This window comes from Rhinoraja longicauda, chromosome 15 (assembly GCF_053455715.1).
Source record: "Rhinoraja longicauda isolate Sanriku21f chromosome 15, sRhiLon1.1, whole genome shotgun sequence".
Taxonomy (NCBI): domain Eukaryota; kingdom Metazoa; phylum Chordata; class Chondrichthyes; order Rajiformes; family Arhynchobatidae; genus Rhinoraja; species Rhinoraja longicauda.
In genome coordinates this window covers 2,865,204-2,893,134 of record NC_135967.1, presented here as the reverse complement: position 1 = coordinate 2,893,134, position 27,931 = coordinate 2,865,204, and the positions used below count along the sequence as shown (strand labels likewise).

At 46.2% G+C, this 27,931-nt stretch overlaps 1 protein-coding gene across 4 annotated transcripts in view; it reads right to left on the bottom strand.

Annotated features, from left to right (window-relative positions):
- The window catches only part of LOC144600477 (sestrin-3-like), a 63,938-nt gene that overhangs the window by 13,417 nt on the left and 22,590 nt on the right, over positions 1-27,931 (bottom strand). For 3 of the 4 annotated variants that reach the window (XM_078412107.1, XM_078412104.1, XM_078412106.1), the window contains 3 exons: positions 8,738-8,803; positions 5,793-5,990; positions 137-319 (listed from right to left, as the gene is read on the bottom strand). In XM_078412107.1, coding sequence (XP_078268233.1) covers positions 137-319; positions 5,793-5,900 — 291 coding nt within the window. In that variant the 5' untranslated portion in view covers positions 5,901-5,990; positions 8,738-8,803. The remainder of the gene's footprint in view (positions 1-136; positions 320-5,792; positions 5,991-8,737; positions 8,804-27,931) is intronic. The other variant, XM_078412105.1, reaches the window with a different exon arrangement.

Here is a 27,931-nt window from a genome sequence, read left to right as displayed (position 1 = left end):
AAATAGTGAATGAGGTTCACTGAATTTACAAAGTTTATGATCGTTTTTGATGTGAAACGTCCATCTCACTTTGCATCCAAGTTGGTGACGTTGTGTGTGGGAGGTGGGGGAGGGGGAATGTGCGGATGGAGCTCACCTCAATGTGTTGCTTGGTGATGAGCCAGGGCCGATGCGCCAGGATCTTGTTGATCTCGTTCAGGTTCTTCAGCCTCGGTGGGATGTAGTCCAGCCCCTGCAGCCACTGTGGGTTGCCGCCCACCTGCAGGAACTGATTGATGTGAACCTCCACCAAGTACGTGCACTGGTGTCGAGCAGCCGCCTGGCGAGGAGAACAGGAGAGGACGGAGGTTTAGCTCGCGGCAGGGGCTGGTGGCAACGGTAAGTTAAACGAGGGAGCACACTTTCATCCCGAGACACAGGGAAGGGAAGGGAGAGGGGGCAGTAGTAGGACACAAAATGCCGGAGTAACTCAGCGGGTCAGGCAGCATCTCGGGAGAGAAGGAATGGGTCATGTTTCGGGTCCCGAAACGTCACCCATTCCTTCTCTCCCGAGATGCTGCCCGACCCGCTGAGTTACTGCGGCATTATGTGTCTACCTTCGATTTTAACCAGCATCTGCAGTTTTATTTCCCCGACACAGGGAATGACAAACATAGAAACATAGAAACTAGGTGCAGGAGGAGGCCATTTGGCCCCTTGAGCAGGGACAAAAGAGTGCTGGCAATCCCCACGTTCACCAAAGTGGTCACCGACCGGCTGGTCAGTGCCGTTTGTAATTTAACTACACACAGCAATTTCAGAGAATTTCTAACATATGGGAATTCAGCATCAGCATTGTCCCCCTTCATTATCCCAGCTGTGCCAGGAAACACTCCTTCAGGGAAAAACGCTTGCCAGGGATTTCCCAGAGTTAAAGAAACCCCCCTCTCTATAAATAGAAAGCATTTCGGCAGACTGAAGGAGGTAACGGCAAAAGGTTCCCAAAGCAGATTGAGCTGGAATTTTAGAGCAGTGTCGAATCTAATGAAGAACCAAAATGTCTAATCTTCGAGGGAAACAGAGATCCTCGGCATTCATTAGGTTAGGAAAAAATGTTGTATCGGGATTACTATTTGTATGGGCTCACATGTTGGACTAGATTATTTAGTTTAGTGTAGAGATACAGCACGGAAACAGGCCCTTCGGCCCACCGGGTCCGCGCCGACCAGCGATCCCCGCACACTAACACTATCCTACACCCACTAGGGACACTTTTTTTAACGTTTACCAAGCCAATTAACCTACAAACCTGTACGTCTTCAGAGCGTGGGAGGAAACTGAAGATCTCGGAGAAAACCCACGGGGAGAACGTACAAACTCCGTACAGACGGTGCCCGTGGTTGCGATTGAACCCGGGTCCCCGGCGCTGCATTCGCTGTAAGGCAGCAACTCTACCGCTGCGCCACCGTGACTGCCCTATTGCAGTGACCAATTCCAACACTAGAGGATGCAGGTTAGGACTAGCACGTGATTTAGAGCTGCCATTACTTGAGTGGAACAAGCCCAGATGGAACAACGTTCCTTCTTGGATTACCCACCCCTGCCAGGCTGGTCACCAAGGCGATGCAGGCCAGCAATGTGGCTGCCATCAGCTTTACTAACGCCTCAAATCTCAAAATCTCACTCGGGTCCTTGGCCCTAGCCTCCCCCTTCCCCCCTCGCCCCTCCAAAATCTGTACCATTCCCCCATCCTCCAATTCCAAGATCTCAACATTTCTCGCCTGGAGCTGCCCATTTTAGTGAACCAGTCTTTAAATCCTCCCACACTCCACTTAAGTTTCTCCCTTTAATTAAGCTTGGATAAAATGCCCAGTGTTTCTTTACATTGTTCAGGTTTACTTTCTGTGAGCTGTGTCGGGTAAATTTTACTTTAAAAGGTGTTGCATAACAACAAGCTAGATGCAGAATGCTGGAAAGTCTACGACTGGCAGCATCTTCCTCTCTCACTCTGCCTGATCTGCAAGGTATTTACAAATACACAGACAATAGGTGCAGGAGGAGGCCATTCGCCCCTTCGAGCCAGCACCGCTATTCAATGTGATCATGACAGATTATCCACAATCAGTACCCCGTTCCTGCCTTCTCCCCAATACCCCTTGATTCCACTAGCCCTAAGAGCTCTATCTAACTTTCCTTAGATGCATCCAGTGAATCGGCCTCCACATTAGGCAGGAAATGGTGTTGGGTAGACTGATGGGACAGAAGGCTGATAAATCCCCAGGGCCTGATGGTCTGCATCCCAGAGTACTTAAGGAGGTGGCGCTAGAAATTGTGGACACATTGGTGATCATTTTCCAATGTTCTATAGATTCAGGATCAATTCCTGTGGATTGGAGGGTAGCTAATGTTGTCCCACTTTTTAAGAGAGGGAGAGAGAAAACGGGAAATTATAGACCAGTTAGTCTGACATCAGTGGTGGGGAAGATGCTGGAGTCAATTATAAAAGACGAAATAGCAGAGCATTTGGATAGTAGTAACAGGATTGTTCCGAGTCAGCATGGATTTACGAAGGTGAAATCATGCTTGACTAATCTTCTGGAATTCTTTGAGGATGTAACTAGGAAAATTGACAGGGGAGAGCCGGTGGATGTGGTGTACCTTGACTTTCAGAAAGCCTTTGACAAGGTTCCACATAGGAGATTAGTGGGCAAAATTAGAGCACATGGTATTGGAGGTAGGGTACTGACATGGATAGAAAATTGGTTGACAGACAGAAAGCAAAGAGTGGGGATAAATGGGTCCCTTTCAGAATGGCAGGCAGTAACTAGTGGGGTACCGCAAGGCTCGGTGCTGGGACCGCAGCTATTTACAATATACATTAATGACTTGGATGAAGGGATTAAAAGTACCATTAGCAAATTTGCAGATGATACAAAGCTGGGTGGTAGTGTGAACTGTGAGGAAGATGCTATGAGGTTGCAGGGTGACTTGGACAGGTTGTGTGAGTGGGCGGATGCATGGCAGATGCAGTTTAATGTGGATAAGTGTGAGGTTATCCACTTTGGTGGTAAGAATAGGAAGGCAGAGTATTATCTGAATGGTGTCAAGTTAGGAACAGGGGACATACAACGAGATCTGGGTGTCCTAGTGCATCAGTCACTGAAAGGAAGCATGCAGGTACAGCAGGCAGTGAAGAAAGTCAATGGAATGTTGGCCTTCATAACAAGAGGAGTTGAGTATAGGAGCAAAGAGGTCCTTCTGCAGTTGTACAGGGCCCTAGTGAGACCGCACCTGGAGTACTGTGTGCAGTTTTGGTCTCCAAATTTGAGGAAGGACATTCTTGCTATTGAGGGCGTGCAGCGTAGGTTTACTAGGTTAATTCCCGGAATGGCGGGACTATCATATGTTGAAAGACTGGAGCGACTAGGCTTGTATACACTGGAATTTAGAAGGATGAGAGGAGATCTTATCGAAACGTATAAGATTATTAAAGGGTTGGACACGTTAGAGGCAGGAAACATGTTCCCAGTGTTGGGGGAGTCCAGAACAAGGGGCCACAGTTTAAGAATAAGGGGTAGGCCATTTAGAACTGAGATGTGAAAAACCTTTTTCAGTCAGAGAGTTGTGAATCTGTGGAATTCTCTGCCTCAGAAGGCAGTGGAGGCCAATTCTCTGAATGCATTCAAGAGAGAGCTGGATAGAGCTCTTAAGGATAGTGGAGCCAGGGGGTATGGGGAGAAGGCAGGAACAGGGTACTGATTGAGAATGATCAGCCATGATCACATTGAATGGTGGTGCTGGCTCGAAGGGCCGAATGGCCTCCTCCTGCACCTATTGTCTATTGTCTATTGACTAAGGCATAGAATTCCACAAATTCATAACTCTCTGAGTGAATTTTTTTTTCCTCATCACCATTCTAAATGGCCTACCCCTTATTCTTAAATTGTGGCCCCTGGTTCTGACCTCCCCCAACATTGAGAACATGTTTTCTGCATCTAGCGTATCCAATCCCATAGTAATTTGATATGTTTCTATAAGATCCCCTCTCATCTAAATTCCAGTGAATACAAGCCCAGTCGCTCCATTCTTTCATCATATGACAGTCCCGCCATCCCGGGAATTAACCTTGTGAACCTACGCTGCACTCCCTCAATAGCAAGAATGTACTTCCTCAAATTAGGAGACCAAAACTGCACACAGTACTCCAGGTGTTGTCTCACCAGGGCCCTTACAACTGCAGAAGGACCTCTTTGCTTCAATACTCAACTCCTCTTGTTATGAAGGTCAACATGCCATTGGCTTTCTTCACTGCCTGCTGTACCTGCATGCTTCCTTTCAATGACATGTACTAGGACACCCAGGTCTCGTTGTACTTCCCCTTTTCTTAACCTGACACCATTCAGATAATAATCTGCCTTCCCGTTCTTGCCACCAAAATGGATAACCTCACATTTATCCACATTATACTACAACTGCCATGCATCCGCCCACTCACTCAACCTGTCCAAGTCACCCTGCATTCTCATAGCATCCTCTTCAAAGTTCACACTGCCACCCAGCTTTGTGTCATCTGCAAATTTGCCAATGTTACTTTTAATCCCTTCATCTAAATCATTAATGTATATTGTAAATAGCTGCGGTCCCAGCACCAAGCCTTGCGGTACCCCACTAGTCACTGCCTGCCATTCTGAAAGGACCCGTTAATCCCTACTCTTTGTTTCCTGTCTGCCAACCAATTTTCTATCCGTGTCAATACCCTACCCCCAATACCATGTGCTCTAATTTTGCCCACTAATCTCCTGTGTGAGACCTTATCAAAGGCTTTCTGAAAGTCCAGGTACACTAACTACATCCATTGGCTCTCCCTTGTCCATTTAACTTGTTACATCCACAAAATTCAGCATTTTACACTTTTATTTTAGATTGGGATTATATTCAACTTTTTGCTTGTCAATTGTCATACAAATACAATTTGTTATTCATTTGTACAAATTGAAAAGTAATGCTAGGAAAATGAAAAAAAAAAGATTTTTAACCAATTTTTCATTAAACTCCAGCCCCAAGGTAACGATGGTGTCTTTGGCCAACAAGGTTTGTGACCTCGTGACAGAGCAGATATCCTGTTCTAAGGTCAGTTGGTTTAGGTTTTTTAGAGATATAGCAAGGAAACAGGCCCTTCGGCCCACCGAGTCCATGCTGACCAGCTGTACCCGCACACTAACACTGTCCCACATGCATTAGGGCCAATGTACAAGTATACCAAGCCAATTAACCTACAAACCTGGTATTTATTCACAAAATGCTGGAGTAACTCAGCAGGTCAGGCGGCATCTCGGGAGAGAAGGAATGGGTGATGTTTCGGGTCGAGACCCTTCTTCAGACTGAGTCTGAAGAAGGGTCTCGACCCGAAAAGTCACCCATTCCTTCTCTCCCGTGATGCCGCCTGCCCTGCTGAGTTACTCCAGCATTTTGTGAATAAATACCTTCGATTTGTACCAGCATCTGCAGTTATTTATTTAACCTACAAACCTGCACGTCTTTGGAGCGTGGGAGGAAACCGGAGCACCCGAGGAAAACCCACGCAGGTCACGGGGAGAACGTACAAACTCCGTACAGACAGCACCCGTAGATGGGATGGAACCCGGGTCTCTGGCGCTGTGAGGCAACAACTCTACCGCTGTGCCACTATGCCACCTAGTCTAGTCGGGTGTTGCTGCTGAACGCCCTTCTCCACCACACAGGCTGCCACACTCTGGAACCTGTTGGTGTGGGCACTAGGTCAGCGTCACACTGAATCGTGTTAATATCCTTACCATGATGGCGATGTAGTGTCGGTGGTGGAAGGGGAGGGGTCCATCCATGTGCAGCAGGTAGTGTTGGGTTTTGAGGAACGACTCCAGGTACTGAGGGTGGCATCCCATGAGTTGCACAACTCCGTCCAGGCAGCTCCTGCCACCCAAGGCCTTCACAAACAGGTGGGCCCGGTCATTCTCTCCACCCACCTTGTTGATCTACAGGTAAAGACAAGCACAATGCACGTCAGTCCCCCTCTTTACAATCTGCTGACTTCAGGCTATCTGCAACATAAGTCATCTCACTTCATCTCTCCTTAATTCCATCGATACCAAATATTAAAGTGCTCACCTTGTCATGGAAGGCATGAAATGTCTTGCAATGGTAACAATGTGGATTTAGTTTCGTTTAGTTTAGAGATACAGCGCAGAAACAGGCCCTTCTGCCCACCGAGTCCGTACTGACCAGCGATCCCCGCACACTAACACTATCCTACACACACTAGTGACAATTTACATTTAAACCAAGCCAATTAACCTACAAACTTGTACATCTTTGGAGTGTGGGAGGAAACCGAAGATCTTGGAGAAAACCCACGCAGGTCACGGGGAGAACGTGCAAACTCCGTACAGACAGCACCCGTAGTCGGGATCGAACCTGGGTCTCCGGCGCTGTAAGGGCTGTAAAGCAGCAACTCTACCGCTGCGCCACCGTGACCGTCCCTACCCGGGGTAATTAAAGATTAAATCTTCTCAATTCAGAGCTATATTTTCCCACTGTGCCAGTGGGAGCTACAATGTGCTTTAACAGTCATAGACGGATACAGCAGGGAAACAAGACATCAGCTCAGAGTCTGCGCCAACCATCAACCAAAACATCCTGCATTAACTCCATTCCTTCCATATGTTATCAAATCCCACCAGATTCCACCACTCACCTGACACTTTTAGAAACATCCCACTTGGTCGATGTTCCTTTCCCCTCAAATAACCTGCTCCAGTCAACTGACGCCACGGGAATTTATAGAGGTCAAGTAATCTAACTGGGATGTGGGTGGAAAACAGAGAATCCGGAGGAAACCCACGTGGTCACAAGGCCAACGTGTGAACTCCACACAGACAGCACTCGAGGTCAGGATCGAAGCCGGGTGGGTGTCTGGCGCATGTGAGGCAGCAGGTCTACTAGCTACACCACCCATCTTTCACCGTTGTTTCTGATGGAAACCATCATGCAGATCAAGGGTGAGAGAGTGAGTGGCCAGAGAGGCCACCTGGTGAACATCTGTAACCACATGTACAGGGGTATCACCAGCAGCTGCTGCACCTTCTCACACACTCACCAGCAGCAATCAAGATGAAGGTCTCTCCAGGTGTGGGTATACTGGAGGGGGTAGAGGCACCCCCGGCTGCTGTCTCACAGTGAATGCTGCCCATTCAGCAGGTCATTTTCAGGCAAAAATATAGCATCAGTGGAATGCTTGGGGGGTTGGGAAGAAGGGTTCAGAAATGATTTACGAGGATGTTGCCAGGACTAGAGGGTGTGAGCTACAGGGAGAGGTTGAGGAGGCTGGGTCTCTATTCCATGGAGCGCAGGAGGATGAGGTGAGATCTTATAGTGGTATACTAAATCATGAGAGGAATAGATCGGGTAGATGTACAGAGTCTTTTACCCAGAGTAGGGGAATCGAGGACCAGAGGACATAGGTTCAACAGGTCTAGGAGCAAGTCCGCGTGTTTAATCTGCTGTCCTATATTGACCGCAGCTCCCGAGAAGGAGCTATCCATAAAAATGTCAAACACGCAATCCCAAAACAGTGCAGATAAATTTAAACATTTCACGTTCGCCTGAAAATGTCTTTGCAAAACTCATCATGGATTGAGCAGTCCCAGGCTGAGATGTGTTAGACCAAGCCAGCAATGGGAGAAACCGCAGTGACAACTGAACCTGGGAAAAATAAACAGGTACGATTCCATTCATGAACTTTACCCCATAATCTGCTTGCCAGTAGGAAAGGGAAACATTATTCCTTCATAATGATGCCCCCATGATTGAATAACGCAGTGGAATGTTTGGGGGGTTGGGAAGAAGGGTTCAGAAAAGATTTAAGAGGATGTTGCCAGGACTAGAGGGTGTGAGCTACAGCGAGAGGTTGAGGAGGCTGGGTCTCTATTCCTTGGAGCGCAGGAGGATGAGGGGAGATCTTATAGAGGTGTACAAAATCATGAGAGGAATAGATCGGGTAGATTCACAGAGTCTTTTACCCAGAGTAGGGGAATCGAGGACCAGAAGACATAGGTTCAAGGTGAAGGGGAAAAGATTTAATAGGAATCCGAGGGGTAACTTTTTCACACAGAGGGTGGTGGGTGTGTGGAACAAGCTGCCAGAGGAGGTGGTTGAGGCTGGAACTATCCCATCGTTTAAGAAACAGTTGGACAGGTACATGGATAGGACAGGTTTGGAGGGATATGGACCAAGCGCAGGCAAGTGGGACTAGGATAGCTGGGACATTGTTGGCCGTTGTGGGCGAGTTGGGCCGAAGGGCCTGTTTTCACGCTGTATCACTCTATGACTCTAACGGCCTTTTATGTTTTCCAGGTTTATTCTCGTGCAGACAAGGTTACTTGTCATTAACATACGTCTCTGTACAAACATCACAAGGCCAACATGTAAACTCCACACAGACAGCACTCGAGGTCAGGACTGAGCCCAGGTCGGTGGCGTGTGAGGCAGCAGCTAGTGGCTACACCACCGTGCTGCCCATCTTTGAACTTTGTTGCTGATGGAAACCATCATGCAGATCAAGAGTGAGGAACAGTGTGGCCAGAGAGGGCACCAGCTCGGGGTTAGAGGCACCATCTGTGATGCAAATGCACGGGGGTGCACAGATCCCAACATTATTCCCTCTGAGCAAACGGCCGCAGTTCCCCAAACTGATGTGAGAAGCCGGAATTACCGACGCCGTTACCTCGTGCTCCGGTATCAATGTGCTTTGTCCATTGCTGCACGGTCGAGAGGCTCGATTTGCTCGTTCCTGTGAAGGGAACCAGGAGGAGAATTACTACCAAACACTGGGGGACGGGTGACGTAACTCACTGCTCCGCTCACATCCTGCAGCCCAACAATGCGGATCAATCAGCAATTCCCAATTCCCACTTTTGCAATATTTACAAAGCTCAAGGCGGACGGAGTGAAAGGGCGCTGCTCCTGTTGAAAAGGAACAGGAAACAAGAGGATGCAAATCAAGAGAGAATCGGGACAGCAGATGCAGTCACATGTCAACTGTTCAGAAGTTATATGAGTAGAATCAGGCCATTCAGCCCATCGAGTCCACTCCACCATTCAATCATGGCTGATTTTTAGATTTAGATTTAGAGACACAGCGCGGAAACAGGCCCTTCGGCCCACCGGGTCCGCGCCGCCCAGCGATCCCCGCACACTAACACTATCCTGCACACACTAGGGACAATTTTACATTTGCCCAGTCAATTAACCTACAAACCTGTACGTCTTTGGATATCTGCCTCCTAATCCCATTTTCCTGCCTTCTCCCCATAACCCTTGACACCCGTTCTAATCAGGAATTTGTCTATCTCTGTCTTAAAAATATTCACTGATAGTGTTCAGTGCAGCAGGATAACTCTTTAGCTCCATGACACTCCTGAGTGGCTAATCCCAGCACTGTTTCTGGTTAACAAAAAGTCACCCTTCCCAAAACGTATTTGGAGGTGAAAATTCATAATTTTAAGGATGGATAAACTTTGCTTGGAGTTGGTGCAGAATAGTTTCACTGATCTGATCCCCGGGGGATGGGGTTACAAGGAAAAATTGAGCAAGTCGATTTCATTGGAGTGTAGGAGGAGGAAAAGTGACCCCATCAAAATACATGACTTGAGAATCTGGAGCTAAGGGGCACAGCCAAAGGTTGGCCATTTAGGACCAAACGTTCTGGTGACTGGCATGCTCAGACCATGTCTGATATACTTTTTGGCAATAAAACCAATGGTCGGCACGGTGGCGCAGCGGTAGAGTTGCTGCCTTACAGCGCTTACAGCGCCAGAGACCCGGGTTTGATCCTGACTACGGGTGCTGTCTGTATGGAGTTTGTATGTTCTCCCCGTGACCGCGTGGGTTTTCTCCAAGATCTTCGGTTTCCTCCCATACTCCAAAGACGTACAGGTGTGTAGGTTGATTGGCTTGGTATAAACTGTCCCTCGAATAGTATTAATATGTGGGGAAAGTGGACTCGGTGGGCCAAAGTTCTTGTTTCCACGCTGTATCTCTAAACTAAACTAAAATGTAGAAATCTAATGTGGAAATTTGGAAATATAGAGAATGTTGTTCATCCACAAATCTTATTTTCTAAAACTGTTGCCTTGTGGCATCCTCCTGATCTCCCATCTTACATCGTTGTGTGGAGTAGACATAGACATAGAAAATAGGTGCAGGAGGAGGCCATTCGGCCCTTCGAGCCAGCACTGCCACTCATTGTGATCATGGCTGATCATCCACAATCAGTAACCTGTGCCTGCCTTCCTCCCATACCCATTGATTCCGCTAGCCCCAAGACCTCTATCAAACTCTCTTTTAAATTCATCCAGTGAATTGGCCTCCACTGCCCTCTGTGGCAGAGAATTCCACAAATTCACAACTCTCTGGGTGAAATACTCCAGCATATCCTCAATCTGAGCCTGATTCTTGGTTGTTGGTCCTCCAAAATATTCCAAATGGAATTTAAACTGGAGGTGGCGGAGTATGGACTTAAGCAAGAAGGGCTTCTTGGAGAAGAGCTGCCTTAAATGTAGTTGTGTCTGGTTGAGTAACTATAGTAGGGTGAAGACTATTCCATGCTTTAATTGAGTGAGGGAAAAATGAATTGTTGTACACATCTGTCTTGATAGATGGTATCTCAAATGGAATCGAATGCCCTCGTCCACTCCTGATAGGGTTGGGTTTGGTGTAGATGTGGTCATCTATGTCGAGCTGCCCATTTAACATTTTGTATAAACAGGTCAAACAGTGGGCTTTACATCTGTCTTGGGGAGTGTTCCACCCCAATGAATTTAGAAGTTGGGCACCACTCACTTCTCTCTCATAGGTATTTGTAACAAAACGAGCTGCCTGTCTTTGGACACGTTCGATGGAAGAAATGTTTTTAATTGTGTATGGGTCCCACGCTGCAACTGCGTAGTCCAAATGTGGTCTAACAAGGGTGAAGTAGAACTTTTCCCATTGATAGAAGCTGAACATTGATAAAAGTTGCGTCTCGGAAAATTTAGGACACCTGTTGCTTTCACCGTTGCGTGATGAGTCTGACCATTCCAACGTAGATCGTTCTGTAATTTGATGCCAAGATACTTGGTCTGTTTGGATTCTTCAAGGGTGGCACCAAGGATATTGTCTGATGTTTCGCCTGGTTTCCTACTCCTGGTGACACGCATGGTTTCACATTTGGAAGGGTTGAACTGCATCCCCCATTGTTGTGACCACGCAACCCTAGTATCGAGATCTTTTTGGAGAGCATCTTTATCATCAGCTGACTTAATTGGACGGTACAGCATACAATCAGAATAGTCTGGTCGTGCTTGTGACTTTTTCATGGATGTCATTAATGTAAAGCAAAAACAGATGAGGGCCCAGTACTGTGCCCTGAGGTGTACCACTTAACACTGACAATAGACAATAGGTGCAGGAGGAGGGCATTCGGCCCTTCGAGCCAGCACCGCCATTCAATGTGATCATGGCTGATCATTCTCAATCAGTACCCCCGTTCCTGCCTTCTCCCCATATCCCCTGACTCCACTATCCTTAAGAGCTCTATCTAGGTCTTTCTTGAATGCATTCAGAGAATTGGCCTCCACTGCCTTCTGAGGCAGAGAATTCCACAGATTCACAACTCTCTGACTGAAAAAGTTTTTCCTCATCGCAGTTCTAACTGGATGCCAATCAGAGCTTTTTCCATTCACACACACGCGCTGAAGACGATTTGTCAGAAAACTGGAAATCCATTGTTTCGTGTAGGAACAGACACCGTAGAAGTCAAGCTTCCGAAGCAGTCTCTGGTGAGGGATAACATCAAATGCTTTAGAGAAGTCTAGTACTACTAAATCCGTGACGACATTGCTGTCATGGTTCTTGGCCAGGTCATTTGTTGTCAGGATAAGCTGAGACTCGCATAATCTATGCCTCCTAAATGCATGTTGGTTGTCAGCAAGTATGCTATGTTTGCTAAGGTGTCTCATCAGATTACTATCGATTATATGCTCCAGTAGTTTGCAGCAAGTGCTTGTTAATGAAACAGGACGATAATTAGCCGGGTTGGTGGTCGAACGCTTCTTAAAGAGAGGAGTGATGTTAGCCTTCCTACAATCCAGCGGAACATCACCTGAGTCAAACGACTGTTGGAAAATGAACTGCAAAACAGGAGCCAGTTCTTCAGCTGCCATCTTAAGGGCTTGATTCTGTATTTGGTCAGGTCCAATAGCTTTTGTTGTATTGATGTTGAGCAGTAACTTCTTTACACCTTCAAGTTCAATTTTAATAGCAGGCATATCAGCATATGGGCTGGCGGTAGATCTGGGAATAATGAAGGCTCTGTATCTTCCCGGTTGAAAACGGGTTGGAATTGGTTTGCAAGAACTTCTGCCTTCGCCTGGTCCTCAGTGACTGGACAGTTGTTCATTTTAAGCATCTGGACACCAGTGTTGTCTGTCTGTCTAGATTGCACATATCTTCAAAACACCTTGGGTTGCTCCCCCTCAAGAATGGAAGAAACATGTTGTCTATGAGTACTCCTAATAGCGCGATCGACCAGCTTTCGTACTCTAGTAAAATGGTCCCAATCCAGTTTTCTACCTCTTTTTTGTGCACGGATATAAAACGTCACTTTCTTACTGCAGAGACGTTTCAGTTTTGCCGAAAACCAAGGAGGGCGCATGGTTTTTAATGAGTTTTTGAGGAACATGATTTCCAACAATGTCATTTAAAGAGTCTCTCAGCCACACCCAGTTGTCCTTTACGGTTCTTTTATCTGGATGCAGGTTAAAGAAATCTTTCCTCAGTTTTTCTGCCAAGCCTTTAAATTCCTCACTGTTCACAGAGAGAAATTTTACGCGGTGGTTTTGAAGGAACTTTAATCTTTGTGTGTAGTTTTGCTTGAATAATAAAATGATCGCTGATTCCAGCACACGATGAAACCTCCGAAATTAAGTCTGGATGCGAAGTCAACAATAAATCTAAAGTATTTTCAGTGCCACGTGCATCATCTCGTCTGGTAGGGAAAGTGACTTTTTGGGACAGGTGGTTTTCCAGAATAAGGTCAGCCAGGGCTTGCTGAAGAGTCCCCTTTGGTTTACTTTGTGTGCCGTCAGACCAATCTACACCTGGGACATTGAAACCCCCCCCAGGATGATAAGTGGAGAGCGTGACGGGGCTAATTTTGGAGATGTTTGATTTAAGATCTAAAAGAGGCACAGATTTCGTGTCAGGCGGTCGGTAAAAGCTTCCGATCTGTAACGACTGACCCTGGAGCGTAGCTTGACACCACATTTGCTCAGAGTCGCTGTCTAAGTCGGTTCTTTCAAAACAAGGAATGGTATTGTTTACTCCGATAAATACACCACCTCCATGCGAGTTTCTGTCATTTCTAAAAAATTGGAGATGATGGAGGGAAAATCTCAGCAGATTTGATTGTTGGGTCTAGCCAAGATTCGGACCCGATAAGGATATCAGGTTTTTCAATTTCAATAAATGAATTTATAGCAGCAGATTCTCCTTTTATACTACGGCAATTTATAACAGCGATTTTGATACCATATTTATTGCTGATAGTTTTGCAACCCATTTTCACGAAACACATTTATGTACGTCTTCTGGGCACTGAGTTTTGGGAAAATTTTCAAGGCTAAAAACAACTAAAGAGCTAAAAAAAGTCCCGATAAAAGATAAAACTAATTAAGACTCAGAAGAGAAACAACCGCCGCCACCGGTCTGTTCCCTGTTCCCTGTCTCCATAAATGGTGTGGATGTGCAGTTCACCAAGGAGTTCAAATACCTTGAGGTGTACCTGGACAGTAAACTGGACTGGTCCAGGAACGCTGAGGCCCTGTACAAGAAGGGACAGAGCTGGCTGCACTGTTTTAGAAGGTTCCACTCCTTCACCATCTGCATTAAGATGCTGCAGATGTTCTACCAATCAGTGGTAGCCAGTGCCATCTTCTTCGCTGTTGTGTGCTGGGGCAGCAGGGCGAAGGATTCACTGGAGGTGGTCTTGGAGGGAAGGATGCTCCTCAAACTGTGGAGCATCCTGGACTATACAGCTCATGACACACTGGTCAACCTGAGGAGCACCTTCAGCAACAGACTGGTTCCACCAAGATGCAGTACAGAACGCCACAGGAGATCCTTCTTCCCTGTGGCTATCAAACTGTACAACTCCCCCCCTCCCCCCTTCTGTCGTGGGGTAGACTGACTCCCCTCCCCCACCCCTCCTCCCCAATCTTTGCACTTCCCCGATCCTGGACTTTCCACTCGTCACTTTAATTTTGTGTTTCATGTATCTTGTTGTGTTTTATGACTGTTGGCAGACCAATTTCCCTCCAGGGATAAATAAAGATCAATCGTATCATATCAGAAGCGTGTTCAGATATAGCCAGCGTCACTTTCCAAACAAAATAGTCCAGAAACTCGGGGAACAGAGAGGTTCTGTGGAGCAGCGGGCAAACTAATGTGGCTGCTGCTTCACAACTCCAGTGACCTGGGTTTCATACCCACCTCCAGTGAGGTCTCGGTGAAGTTTGCATGTCTGTCCTGTAGCTGCACAAGTTTCCTCCAATGTTCCAAGTATTTCCTGGTTGATCGGCCATTGTAAATTGCACCAAAGGTGCAGGTGAGTGGGAGTTCATGGGAAGAATAATTTGAGGAAGGACGTCCTTGCTATTGAGGCAGTGCAGCGTAGGTTCACCAGGTTAATCCCCAGGATGGCGGGGCTGTCATATGAGGAAAGATTGGAAAGACTGGGCTTGTATTCACTGGAGTTTAGAAGGATGAGAGGGGATCTTATAGAGACGTATAAAATTATGAAAGGACTGGACAAGCTAGATGCAGAAAAATGTTCCCAATGTTGAGGGAGTCCAGAACCAGGGGCCACAGTCTATGATAAAGGGGAGGCCATTGAAAACTGAGGTGAGAAGAAAAGTTTTCACCCAGAGAGTTGTGAATTTGTGGAATTCTCTGCCACAGAAGAGTGGAATTCTCTGCCACAGGAGGCCAATTCACTGGAGGAATTTAAAATAGAGTTAGACAGAGCTCTAGGGGCTAGTGGAATCAAGGGATATGGGGAGAAGGCAGGAACTGCTTACTGATTGTGGATGATCAGCCATGATCACAATGAATGGCGGTGCTGGCTCGAAGGGCCAAATGGCCTCCTCCTGCACCTATTTTCTATGTCTATGTTTATGTAATAAATTGGCATAAGTATAAGTGGATGATTGATGATCAGCAGGGTCCAAAGGATAAGCTGGCTTGTTTCAGTGCTGCCTGACTCTGTAACTTTAGTGATTTGTGTAGTGTTGGGTATGAACAGATAAAGCTCACTCTCAAGGGGCATCTTTGCATGCATGTTTTGGATGACATAGAATTAAGATCATAGGTAAAATGTTTGAAGGTATGATGAAATCTCACTTTGTGAAAAAAAAAAAAGCCTTTCATCCATAGTGCTGACCTATTATCAACCTTATTGGTGACCCTCGGACTATCCTTGATCAGACTTTGCTGGCTTTACCTTGCACTAAACGTTAGTCCCTTCTCATGTATCTGTACACTGTAACTGGCTCGATTATAATCGTGTGTTAGCTTTCTGCTGGCTGGGAAGGACGCAACAAAAGCTTTTCCACTGTACCTCGGTACACGAGGCAATAAACTAAACTGAAACTGAACTGACCTATGCCCCTAATATTGCAGGGTCAAACCGCACTAGATTACAGCCCTAAAAAACAGCGTAGAATAGTTTGCAAGAACTCTACGTAAAGCAAAGCTATTGTTGTTGGTTGTAAAGAGCAGACTCAGCATAATGCCCATGAACAAGTCCAGACCTGCCAACGTATGATTTTACAAATTTATAATTTTAATGTCCAAAATTCAGAATTTTACATCAAAATTCATAATATGGCGCGTAATGCAACGTTACAGCAAAAAAAGTATGCACGCCAAATGCACATACGTGTTGTGCTACATTCATGTGTGAAAAACGACTATTATTTCCAACAGTCTGTACTTCTTGGACTACATGTACAATGTCAGGCCTATCATGAGTATATTCTGCTATTTATAGAAAGGTTATTGAACAGAGATGCTTTTTGCAACACAAAGAAAACATTGTTTTGTTTTGTTTTGTTTTTTCTATTTTGCTTTTTCCTTACACTTCCCAATTCTCTTGGTATTGAATAAAGAACAATGATCATAAAATGTATGACTACGTTATGAAGAGTTAATATATGCGACTCGACTAAGCAGACGGAAGTACTTGTTGAAGTACATTCGCACATTAATTGATATTCAGCCCAAAAAGGTGGTAATTGGCTTTTCTGCTGTGTTTTATATTTTAACCCCGTCTTAATTAATATAGTTATATAATCTTGCACTTAAATGTAATATTTACTCATTACAGTTCCACCACTGATTTTCTGGCACTCTTGGTTCCAGAGCTTTGCTGGTTTATCCAGCAGGCCAAGGAAGTCGGCTATGGGAATAGATGTGCCGGCTCCAGCTGGACTGGAGTTCCAGAGCCCCAGCAGCAGGTTGCGAATTCAACCCACCGATCGGCCATGGAAGTCCCGATGAGGTCGAGATTGGCTGCCTTGCCCAGCCTACGTGCCACATTTTCGGGGAGACTTCCAGGGCGCGGGGGATTTCTCGTGGAACCTCTAGCGCCCTCTAGCGGCTGAATGGACAAATTGCAATTACCGACTGTTTTATGGAAACATGTGAGGCAAAATCGGAATGGCGGAAATGAAATACAATACAATATATCTTTATTGTCATTGTACAGGAGTATAACGAGATTGGGAATGCGCCTCCCATACGATGCAATAATTTAATTAGCTAGTCAGTATTAATTTAAACAACCCAATGAAACAAATTGTAACAATTTTAAAACAGTATAAAGTGCAAGTAGATCTGTGCCGGTTCACTGTGCGATGTGACCATCCGCCTCAGCAGGACCGGTTCATAGCAGCTATGGCCCTGGGGATGAAGCTGTTCCTGAGTCTGGAGGTGCGGGCGTAGAAGGCCTTGTATCGTCTGCCCGATGGTAAAAGTTCGAACAGACTGTTGCAGGGGTATGAAGAGTCTTTGTGGATGCTGGTGGCTTTTCTGAGGCATCGTGTGTTGTAGATGCCCTCCAAGGCTGGTAGCTGTGTTCCGATGGTCCTCTGAGCTCTATGGACTACCCGCTGAAGAGTGTTCCTCTCTGCCTCCGTGCAGCTGAGATACCACACAGGGATGCCATGTGTTAGGATGCTCTCTATGGTGCAGCGGTAGAATGTCGTCAGCAGCTGTTGGGGTAGACCAGACTTCTTCAGTGTTCTTAGGTAGAACAGTCGTTGCTGTGCCTTCTTGACCAGCGCAGCAAGAAAGCGGAAACTTTCCGCCAAATTCGGAAGGGTTGGGAGGGGTGCAAGTCAGCGATCAACTGAGTTGATGCGGTGGTGTAGAGCAGGGTAGTAGAGGGAACCTTGATCATACAGGATAGCCCAATGACTGTGGATCAGGCAAGTGGAAATTTCTGGTGCTAAGAAGCCCTTACGAGGAGCACGAGGCTGACGGGAGCGTTTTAAAATAACCAAGGGAGCAGAAAAGCTCATGCAGCAGGGAGCTACAAATAAGTGTGTGCTGAGTGAAATGTGGAACAGTGGTGCGCTGGAATCTGGGCCATGTCAAGACACCACCTCTGGACCATCATTGAAAGCATGCAAGGGGAAAGGGCAGAACACAAACCAGGAGAGTGATCATTACTGGGCACAAACAAAATGATGACATTAATGCTTAAAGGCCAAATGTCACTCAGCTTGGAATAAAAAACATTTTAAACCTAACAGGTTCATTGGGCCGTATCTACCAGAATACACTCATCTGCATTTTCGACTACAGGTTTTTCCTCACTAATGGATGTCATTGTAACAGTATTCCACCATGTGTTTAATTCACTTTTTTATAAAAAGTTCCCCAGTATTATAAATTTTCCAGTGAACCTCTTAGGTTTAAAAGGGAGAGTGGAAACAAGGCCCACGTTTAAAGGGAGTGTGGGAACTGGGGCCCCTGTTGAATGTATGAGGACAGCAATGACCATCTGGTCAGCCAGATGCTGGGGAGCAGATTGTCAGAGTTTGACTGTGTGCTTTACTCTATCTGGCACTGCAGTGAGCTACTGCACTCTATCGATCTATCTAGCACTACAGAGAGGGGGCCTGGAAGGTAATCGGAGATAGCAGAAGGAACGAAATCCACAGAAACAAATGTTGGAAAAAAACAGGAGAGAGGAGACACAGAATGTTGAGATGCAGAAAATGCTCCAAAAAACAACGGAGGAAAGCAGAACGAGTGCAATAAATAAATCAGCACAGCAAAACTGCGAGGAGTCGAGAGGAGGAAAGTGAGAAAGGGATGCAGTATCACCAAGGATAGAAAGGTGAATGACGGAGATTCGAAGCAGGCCAAAGCATTGACATATTAAAAGTATGACAGGAGAAAGGGCAGAACACAAACCAGGTGAGGGATAATTATTGGACACCAACAAAATGGGGAAATTAATGCTTAAAGGCCAAGTATCACTCAGCTTGGAATAAAAAACATTTTTTTAAAGTGTGGGCCCGTTTTGCAGTGTTCAAAAGCAGTACCATGGTCTTCCATGGCCCCGGAAAGAATGTACTCTATTAGCTACAGTATCACACAGTGCATTTCAGAAAAGTCGATACTTCTGCATTTCTCAAAACTAGAAGCCCAGCAAGAAGCCCATGGAGGGACTGGCTACGAGAAGGACCGTTGAAACAGTTCCTCCAGGTGCTCCAGCTTCATCCCAAAGACTCGCAGGTTTGCATGGTTATTGGCCTCTGTAAATTGCCCCCCCCCCCCCCCCCCAGTGTAGGGAGTGAATAAGTGGGATAACATAGAACTACAGGTGCTCCCCGGCTTACGATGTTTCCACTCGCGATAGTGCAAATGGCAGCGACCCGTAGCGAGCCGCCACTCGCTTCCGGCCACGTGATCGCGTGCATTACAATGCACTTCGCCTTACAATACGTGTAGGAAAATGACTGCAGATGCTGGTTCAAATTGAAGGTAGACACAAAAATGCTGGAGTAACTCAGCGGGTCAGGCAGCATCTCAGGAGAGAAGGAATGGGTGACGGTTCGGGTCTCGACCTTCTCTCCTGAGATGCAGCCTGACCCGCTGAGTTACTCCAGCATTTTGTGTCTACCTTCGCCTTGCCATACTTTCGGTTTCCATTGGGTTTCTCGGAACGGAATCCTGTCAGAAGCTGAGGACCACCTGCAGTGCGACCGGGTGATCGATGGTCAGCATGGGCTCGGTGGGCCGAAGGGCCTATTTCCAAGCCGCATCTCTCAATGAAAGTACATTCAATAGACAATAGGTGCAGGAGGAGGCCATTCGGCCCTTCGAGCCAGCACCGCCATTCAATGTGATCATAGCTGATCATTCTCAATCAGTACCCCGTTCCTGCCTTCTCCCTATACCCCCTGACTCCGCTATCCTTAAGAGCTCTATCTAGCTCTCTTTTGAATGCATTCAGAGAATTGGCCTCCACTGCCTTCTGAGGCAGAGAATTCCACAGATTCACAACTCTCTGACTGAAAAAGTTTTTCATCTTAGTTCTAAATGGCCTGCCCCTTATTCTTAAACTGTGGCCCCTTGTTCTGGACTCCCCCAACATTGGGAACATGTTTCCTGCCTCTAACGTGTTCAACCCCTTAATAATCTTATACGTTTCGATAAGATCTCCTCTCATCCTTCTAAATTCCAGTGTATACAAGCCTAGTCGCTCCAGTCTTTCAACAGAGGACAGTCCTGCCATTCCGGGAATTAACCTAGTAAACCTACGCTGCACGCCCTCAATTGCAAGAACTGCCGTCCTCCGAATGCTTTACCCCACACCCACACAACATGAACTGCATCTGCTCAGTCATCCAACCCCTCAGAATCACAACTAGATTCTCCATAAACTGTGAAATGGGACTCTCAGGTTTTAGCGGTTCAAAGTCAACAAGGTTGTCCAAGTAACCACTGCCCCTGCAAGATTCACAACGATCTTGTCTCTCAGTATTGAACAACACACTGTATTTGAGATAATAGCCCCAGAAAAATAATTCCCATTGACAGCTTGAAGTGGGATTGCAAAATTCATTTTAACAAACATATCTGGTCCTGAATGTGAGGTCCAACTGGCTGGAATAGTTGGGGGTGGGGAAGGCGTGGAGCCTTCTCGTAAAGGAACTCAAGGACATGTTGGGTCCCTTGTCTCATTTGTGGAGGCTGAGAAAGATGTGTCCGAGCTTGTGCACTCTGTTAACGAAGGTGGATCAACACCTACTGCTGAGTGTGAAGAGCCAGTGCTGCCCTCGCAGCTGCGGCTTGCCTGCAGTCCGTTGTCTTTTGTGTTTTTGGTCTTAATTGTAGTTTAAATATGATGTAGTGTTTGCGGTTGTGTGTTATGTGGGGGGGGGGGGGGGAACTGTAACATTGTCTCTCCCGAACGGAGACCCGACCTTTGTTTTCTGTGTCGTGTCTCCGTTCCCGCTGCGGCCTACCACCGGCCATGCACCTGGAGCTGGCGGGCTCCGGCTGGGACCACCTGGGCTCTGGTTCGCAGAGCCCGCGGCCTGGACTCACCACCTGCGGCGCTGGCTGCCTGCGGATGCTACGGGAGCGGCTGCGACTCGTCTCCGGAGGCTTCGGCGCGGGCCGCGTGGACGTCAGAAGCCCGCAGGCCCCTGGATGGGGGCCGACATCGGGAGCTCCGGCAGCGGCCGTCGGCCCGTCGCGGACCTTTCACCGTCCGGCGCGGCCGCAGGATTTTCTCCGCCCGGCGGGATTTTCTCCGCCCGGCGGGGGCTTCAATGTCGGGAGCCATGACCGCCCCGACCTGGCAACTCCAACAGCCTGACCGCGGGAGAAGACGGCAGGGAAGAGAAAAAGACATTCTGGCCTTCCATCACAGTGAGGAGGTGACTGGAGGAGACTCACTGTGATGGATGTTTCTTTTTGTTTGGTGTTGGTTATGATTGTATGTGTTATTGCATTTTTATTGATTATTCTTATTGGTCTTATTGTTGAACTGTGCGTAATGTTTCATTTCACTGCACATTTATGTGTATGTGACAAATAAATTGACTATTGACTATTCCAGGAACACAAAATGCCAAAGCGTTCCGTTCCCCACCTCTGACATCCTCTACCTTAAAGAGCACGGAAAGGTTAAAGACAGCGTTCTCTTCAAAATACCGCTGCAAGGCTTCCGTGCACTGCAAGTATCAGAGCCCGTGCTATAGTCTCAACGCAACGCTCAGTGTTGGTTGGCGTAGAACACCCATACCAAAGGTGGAACAAAGAGGAACTTTGGATCGCTACATTTACCGCATGTCAATGCCTCGTATAGAAACTGCAGCTGACAGCTTTCTTTTGCCTTTTACCGTTTGAGAGGAAACCTTTTTCTTTGGTTTCCTGTACCAAGGAGTTTTATTTAAACATGAACATTTACTTTTCTTTCACACCAAAGAAAAAAAAAACATGGTCCTCGTCCTCAGCTAAGCAAACAATATTCTCTTTTCTTTCACATGAGTTGTTGGAGGAAGGTTTTGCACTTAAGATAGATACAAAAAGCTGGAGTAACTCAGCGGTACAGGCAGCAAAGGGAATAGGTGACGTTTTGGGTCGAGACCCTTCTTCAGACTGAGAGTCACGGAAAAGGGAAACGAGAGAGAAAGACACTGATGTAGAGAGATGTAGAACAATGAATGAAAGATATACAAAAAAGTGACGATGATAAAGGAAACAGGCCATTGTTAGCTGTCTGTTGGGTGAGAACGAGAAGCTGGTGCGACTTGGGTGGGGGAGTGGTGGAGAGAGAGGGAATGCAGGGGTTACTTAAAGTTAGAGAAATCAATATTCATACCACTGGGCTGGAAGCTGCCCAAGCAAAATATGAGATGCTGTTCCTCCAATTTGCGTTTAGCCTCACACTTTTATACTTATTCCATGCTCGTTAATTTTCAATCTGCCCATGACAGTCAATGTCAGCATTTTCTACGGTTGGGGCAGATTATGGGGGGCAAAGGAAAGGTTTTCAGAAAAGGATTGTGAAAGATATTGGGTGCTGATAGAGCGGATAACTTCAGATCCAAGCAGGAGAGCTCCAAACATTTCCCAAAGTGTGAACTTGGGTTAGAGACCGACAACACGACCAAGGATGGTTGAAAACAATGGAACTCTTATCTCATCGCAAGTGCTTTTTAACAAACTATTCACAGAGTGGGTGAAAGAGGAGGATTGGAATGTCCTTGCCTGTTAAAGGAAGCAAGTATTGCTATTTTGCTGTGCCTTTTACAGCATCTGGCTCCCCTAAAGGACATTGCAGCCAAGGCAACACGTTATGAAACACGACCAGTCATGTGGGAAATGTGGCGGCCAACTTGGGTGCTGCAAGGTGCAACAAATGTAAAATAGCTGGTCAAGGGATCGATATTCGCCAGTACACCAACTGCCTGATCGCCAGGTATCGCTCCGGGTTACTTCACATCAGATCAAGCCTTGGTTCACCGTTGACAGATTGAACCCCACGAGGTGTAGCACTGAAGCATTAGTCCGGTTCACAGGCTCAAGTCTCACCCGTCAGTGGCCCCACAACCCTCTGACTCAAGAGGAAATTTGGGATGAGATGTTTCCACTAGTGGGAGAGTCTAGGACTCGAGGTCACAGCCTCAGAATTAAAGGACGATCCTTCAGGAAGGAGATGAGGAGGAATTTCTTTAATCAGAGTGTGGCGAATCTGTGGACTTCGTTGCCACAGAAGGCTGTGGAGGTCAAGTCAAAATTGACATTTTTAAGGTATTTACTTCACAAAATGCTGGAGTAACTCAGCAGGTCAGGCAGCATTAAGGCATTGATAAGACTCTTGATTAGTGCACGTGTCAGGGGTTATGGGAAGAAGGCAGGAGAATGGGGTTAGGAGGAAGATAGAGGGATGGGTCAGCCATGATTGAATGGCAGAGTAGACTTGATGGGCCGAATGGCTTAATTTTGCACCTATCATTTATGAGCTTATGAAACAGTGCTCCCAATTCAGCTGTAGCTTCACACAATAGCAGCCTCAATAGGGGAGGTTGCAGAGAAAAGGATTTGGCCCAGTAGTTAGTGTAGACAAGTGCTCATGAATTACATGATAGATTTGGCCCGATGCAAAATAAAAGCACCAAAGCCCTTTGGTTAAGCATTGAATCACACAATGTAACTCAGCCTGCCAAAACCATTGATGAAGTAGGTGTGAACAGATACCAGGATCGGGTCCAGATTGACAATGGATGCAACTTGAACATTTCATGCACCCGTTAGATTTCACCGGAATCCTGTGCATTCTGTGAGAAGGTGACCATGAACCACAGCATGAAGATGGACACAAAATACTGGAGTAGCTCAGCAGGTCAGGCAGCATCTCTGGAGAGAAGGAATGGGTGACGTTTCGGGTTGAGACCTTTCTTCAGTCCCGCTGAGTTACTCCAGCATTTTGTGTCTACCTTCGATTGTAATCATGTATTATCTTTCCCCTGACTGGATATCACACAAAGTACTTTTCACTATACATCGAAGGTATTTATTCACAAAATGCTGGAGTAACTCAGCAGGTCAGGCAGCATCTAGATGCTGCCTGACCTGCTGAGTTACTCCAGCATTTTGTGAATAAAAACCTTCGATTTGTACCAGCATCTGCAGTTATTTTCTTATATATCTTTCACTATACATCGATACACATGACAATAAATGTACAGTGAAAAGTATTTTGTTGTGTGATATCCAGTCAGGGGAAAGATAATACATGATTACAATCAAAGGTAGACACAAAATGCTGGAGTAACTCAGCGGGACTGAAGAAAGGTCTCATCCCGAAACGTCACCCATTCCTTCTCTCCAGAGATGCTGCCTGACCTGCTGAGTTACTCCAGCATTTTGTGTCTACCTTCGATTTTAACCAGCGTCTGCAGTTTTTTCCCCTACACATGAAACACAACATGCATGTTAAAAGCCCGGTGTAATAATACAAGTTAAACGCCCTCTGCTTAATTTCTAGAACCTGTTGGATTGAGCGCCTGTCAACCTTGTACGTACCAAAGTCACGAGCTGGTTCTGTTTTCAAGGCCCCTTTCCCCCCCCACCCCCTCCCGAGGTTTCCTTGAAAGTAAGAATCCGCTCTGGAACCACCACACAGACTTGTTCTAGGCGTCCATCCAAATACTTCTCATTCTTGAGACGGCAGTCAACATTGCACACGATCGCACAACATTCACTTTAATTAAAGTGTCAGCTGTGACTCTGACCGCCGCATTCTTGCCTGGGAACATGTAGGTTCTGGGTTCCAGCCCCACTCCAATCACAATACGAACCCTTAAGGTAGAGATAGATAGATTCTTGATCAGTGCGTGTGTCAGGGGTAATGGGGAGAAGGTAGGAGAATGGGAAGAGGAGGGAGAGATAGATCAGCCATGATTTAATGGTGGAGTAGAATTGATGGGCTGAATGGCCCAATTCTGCTCCTATCACTCTAGAGCCTCCAGTTTTGTCCTTTGAATCAGATGTTAAACCAAACTCTTGTCAGTAAAGACTACAGATCTCCAAGAACAGCTCTGAAGAATAAAGCGAATATATCACAAAATGCTGGAGTAACTCAGCAGGCCAGGCAGCATCTCTGGAGAGAAGGAATGGGTGACGATATAGCTCTTGTTTACATTTATTCCTTCACGAAACATGGGGGTGGTCAGGGCGGCCTTCACAGTGCTCCGCTAATAACCCCTGAATCCATTGGCCTGTTATATCCCAGCACAAGGAACATTAGGAGTAAATTCTGTTGTTGTGGTCCCTGAACCAGAAGGATTAATGACATCAGACTTCTTTCCCTAAATGATGATGGAGAACCAGCTAGATGTTGGCCATCGCCTACAGTGGTTTCATGGCCACGTTTAATGAAATAGAATATATTCCATCAAAGGGATTTAAATTGCCCAACAGCCACGGTGGGTTTTCAACTCGTTATTAGTCCAGGCTCTAGATTGTTAGACCAGTAATTAGCACCATACCAGTGAACTCAATCACACATGGGACTGCATTGTCCAATGCTTAAGGCAACTCATGACTTCACGTGGATTTCAGCCTCCATGTCAATTATTTGTCAGCTACTTTTCATCATCCTTCAGGTTTTAGGTAAACTCGGATATTCTTTCCACGGATACTGCCTGGTACTTCCAGCATTGCCTGTTTTTTTCCCCTCCAGATTTCCAGTGACTGCAGTTTTTTATTGATTATTCCAGGGCATTGATCACAGAGTCATGATGTTTACATTTTTTTTTTAAATCGCCATGTCTCTTGACTCAATGACTCTCACAAACCTCTGCAGATGCACCACAGAAAGCACACAGTTGAATTGTATCACAGCATGGTTTGGCAGCTGCTCTGCCCAAGACTGCGAGAAATTGTAGAGTTGTGGATGTAGCCTAGTCCATCGCACAGACCATACTTCCCACCACCGACTCCCACTACACTGAACGCCACCTCAGTAAAGCAGCCAAGATAATCAAACACTTGTCCCACCCAGGTCATTCCATCTTCTCCCCGCTCCCGTTGGGCAGGTAGAAGATACAGAAGCTCGATAGCTCACACCAGCAGTCTCTGCAACAGCTTCTTCCCCTGTGAGCAGGATTCTGATGGTCCTTCCAGAAGCTAGGGTATTCATCTCCAGCCTCGTGCAGAATTGGACTTTGCCTCAGGAATTGGTGCACTACAATGCTGAGAACCACACTGATGAGCCAAAACATTATGACCACCTGCCTAATGTGCTGTTGGTCCTCCGTGGGCTGCCAAAACATCGCCGACCCGCCGAGGCATGGACTCTCCAAGACTCCTGAAGGTGTCCTGTGGTATCTGGCACCAAATCATTAGCAGCAGATCCTTTAGCAGCACCCCACAAGCCTTGCCGTTTCAGAGATGCTCTGACCCAGTCGTCTGGCCATAACAATTTGGCCCTTGTCAAAGTCGCTCAGGTCTTTACTCCTGCCCATTTCTCCTGCATCCAACACATCAACTTCAAGAACTGACTGTTCACTTACTGCCTAATATATCCCACCCCTTGCCATTGTAACAAGATAATCAATGTTATTCACTTTGCCTGTCAGTGGTCATAATGTTTTGGCTGATCGGTGTATATTCCGCACTCCATATCTTTCCCTTTGCCCAACCTATTGTACTCAATAGTACAATATTACAACTATTGTACTGAAGTTTGGCTCGATTTCATTTATGTATAATGTTATCTAATTTGATTGAATTGCACACGAAATAAAGTTTTCCACTGTGGATGGACACAAAATGTTGGAGTAACTCAGCGGGCACCTCGCTCGGTACACGTGACAGTGATAAACCCAAGCCTAACCTGGTCTGCCCATTTTGTTCCACTGATCGGATCTTTCTGTGCTGAGCCACTGGGACTCATAGAAGAAGCATGCATTAATCCAACACCTTTCAGAGCCTCATTTACAGCCAAAAACAAACGACGTTTTGCAATGCAATCACTGTTGTTGTGTAGAGACCATTCAGTCAATATGCTCAGGGTGAACTCCCATCAACAGCAATGTATCAAATGCTAGTTAATCTGTTTAAGTGCCATTGATTAAAAGGCTATGATACTGGCAAGGCTCCTCTCCAAAGTAGTTTTGTCGGATCTTTTAGCCACCTGATGGGGCCTCACTGAATGCAGATTGCAAATGTAACACTTGTTTGCTGTATTTATTCACAAAAAGCTGGAGTAACTCAGCAGGTCAGGCAGCATCTCGGGAGAGAAGGAATGGGTGACGTTTCGGGTCGAGACCCTTCTTCAGACTGATGTCAGGGGGGCGGGAAATTATACTACTTGTTTGCTGTAAATCACAACACATTTAAGGCCACCACCTGGAAAGAGATGGATATACACTAATACAAATTAAAATGCCGTCTTGTTGAAAATTGGAGCTTTCCAGAAAGAATTACAGGAGATAGACGTGACTCTTAAAGTCTGAAGTCTTCAATTTGAAGAAGGGTCTCAACCCGAAACGTCACCCATTCCTTCTCTCCCGCTGCCTGACCCGCTGACCCGCTGACCAGCATTTTGTGTCTACCCGTGACTCTTAAAGAAATGGTTATGTCATAGAAGAATTGATTTAGGCAGGTAGAAAATTTCAACTGAACTAGATTTTGACTTGTAACCAAACCTTGATCTTTGTCTTTTATATGATGCCGTATATTTATTTTTTTTGCCTGAGAAATCTGTGTGTTTATGTCAATATGTTTATGTGTCAATATGTTTATGTAGTTTTCATTCATGGATACCAAAAGACATGTTAAAAGTATCCTTTCCTTAATTTAAGAGTAATAATTTCTCTAAAGTGCATAATATTTGAATATTTCCTTTACAATTGTGCATTTATCTGGTAAATATTTATAATTGTGAATGTTGTATTTATATTTTTCTCCTCAACTCTGCAGTGAGGACTCAATTTGGGTCACTTTCTGTACAATACCTCCCAACATTCAATCCCGCTGAAGTCAACTGTGCAGGGGCAAGTATAACTAGCAGCCAATTCTCTCTCCCTTAGACACAAAATGCTGGAGTAACTCAATGGACCAGGCAGCATGTCTGGATAGAAGGAATGGGTGACGTTTCAGGTCGAGACACTTCTTCACACCCACTGAAGGATCTTGACCCAAAATATCACCCATTCTTTCGAACCAGAGATGCTGCCTGTCCTGCTGAGTTACTCCAGCATTTTGTGTCTATCTTCGGTGTAAACCAGCGTCTGCAGTTCCTTTCTACACATTCCCCTTCCCATGCAACGAGTTGGACTTTCTTTCC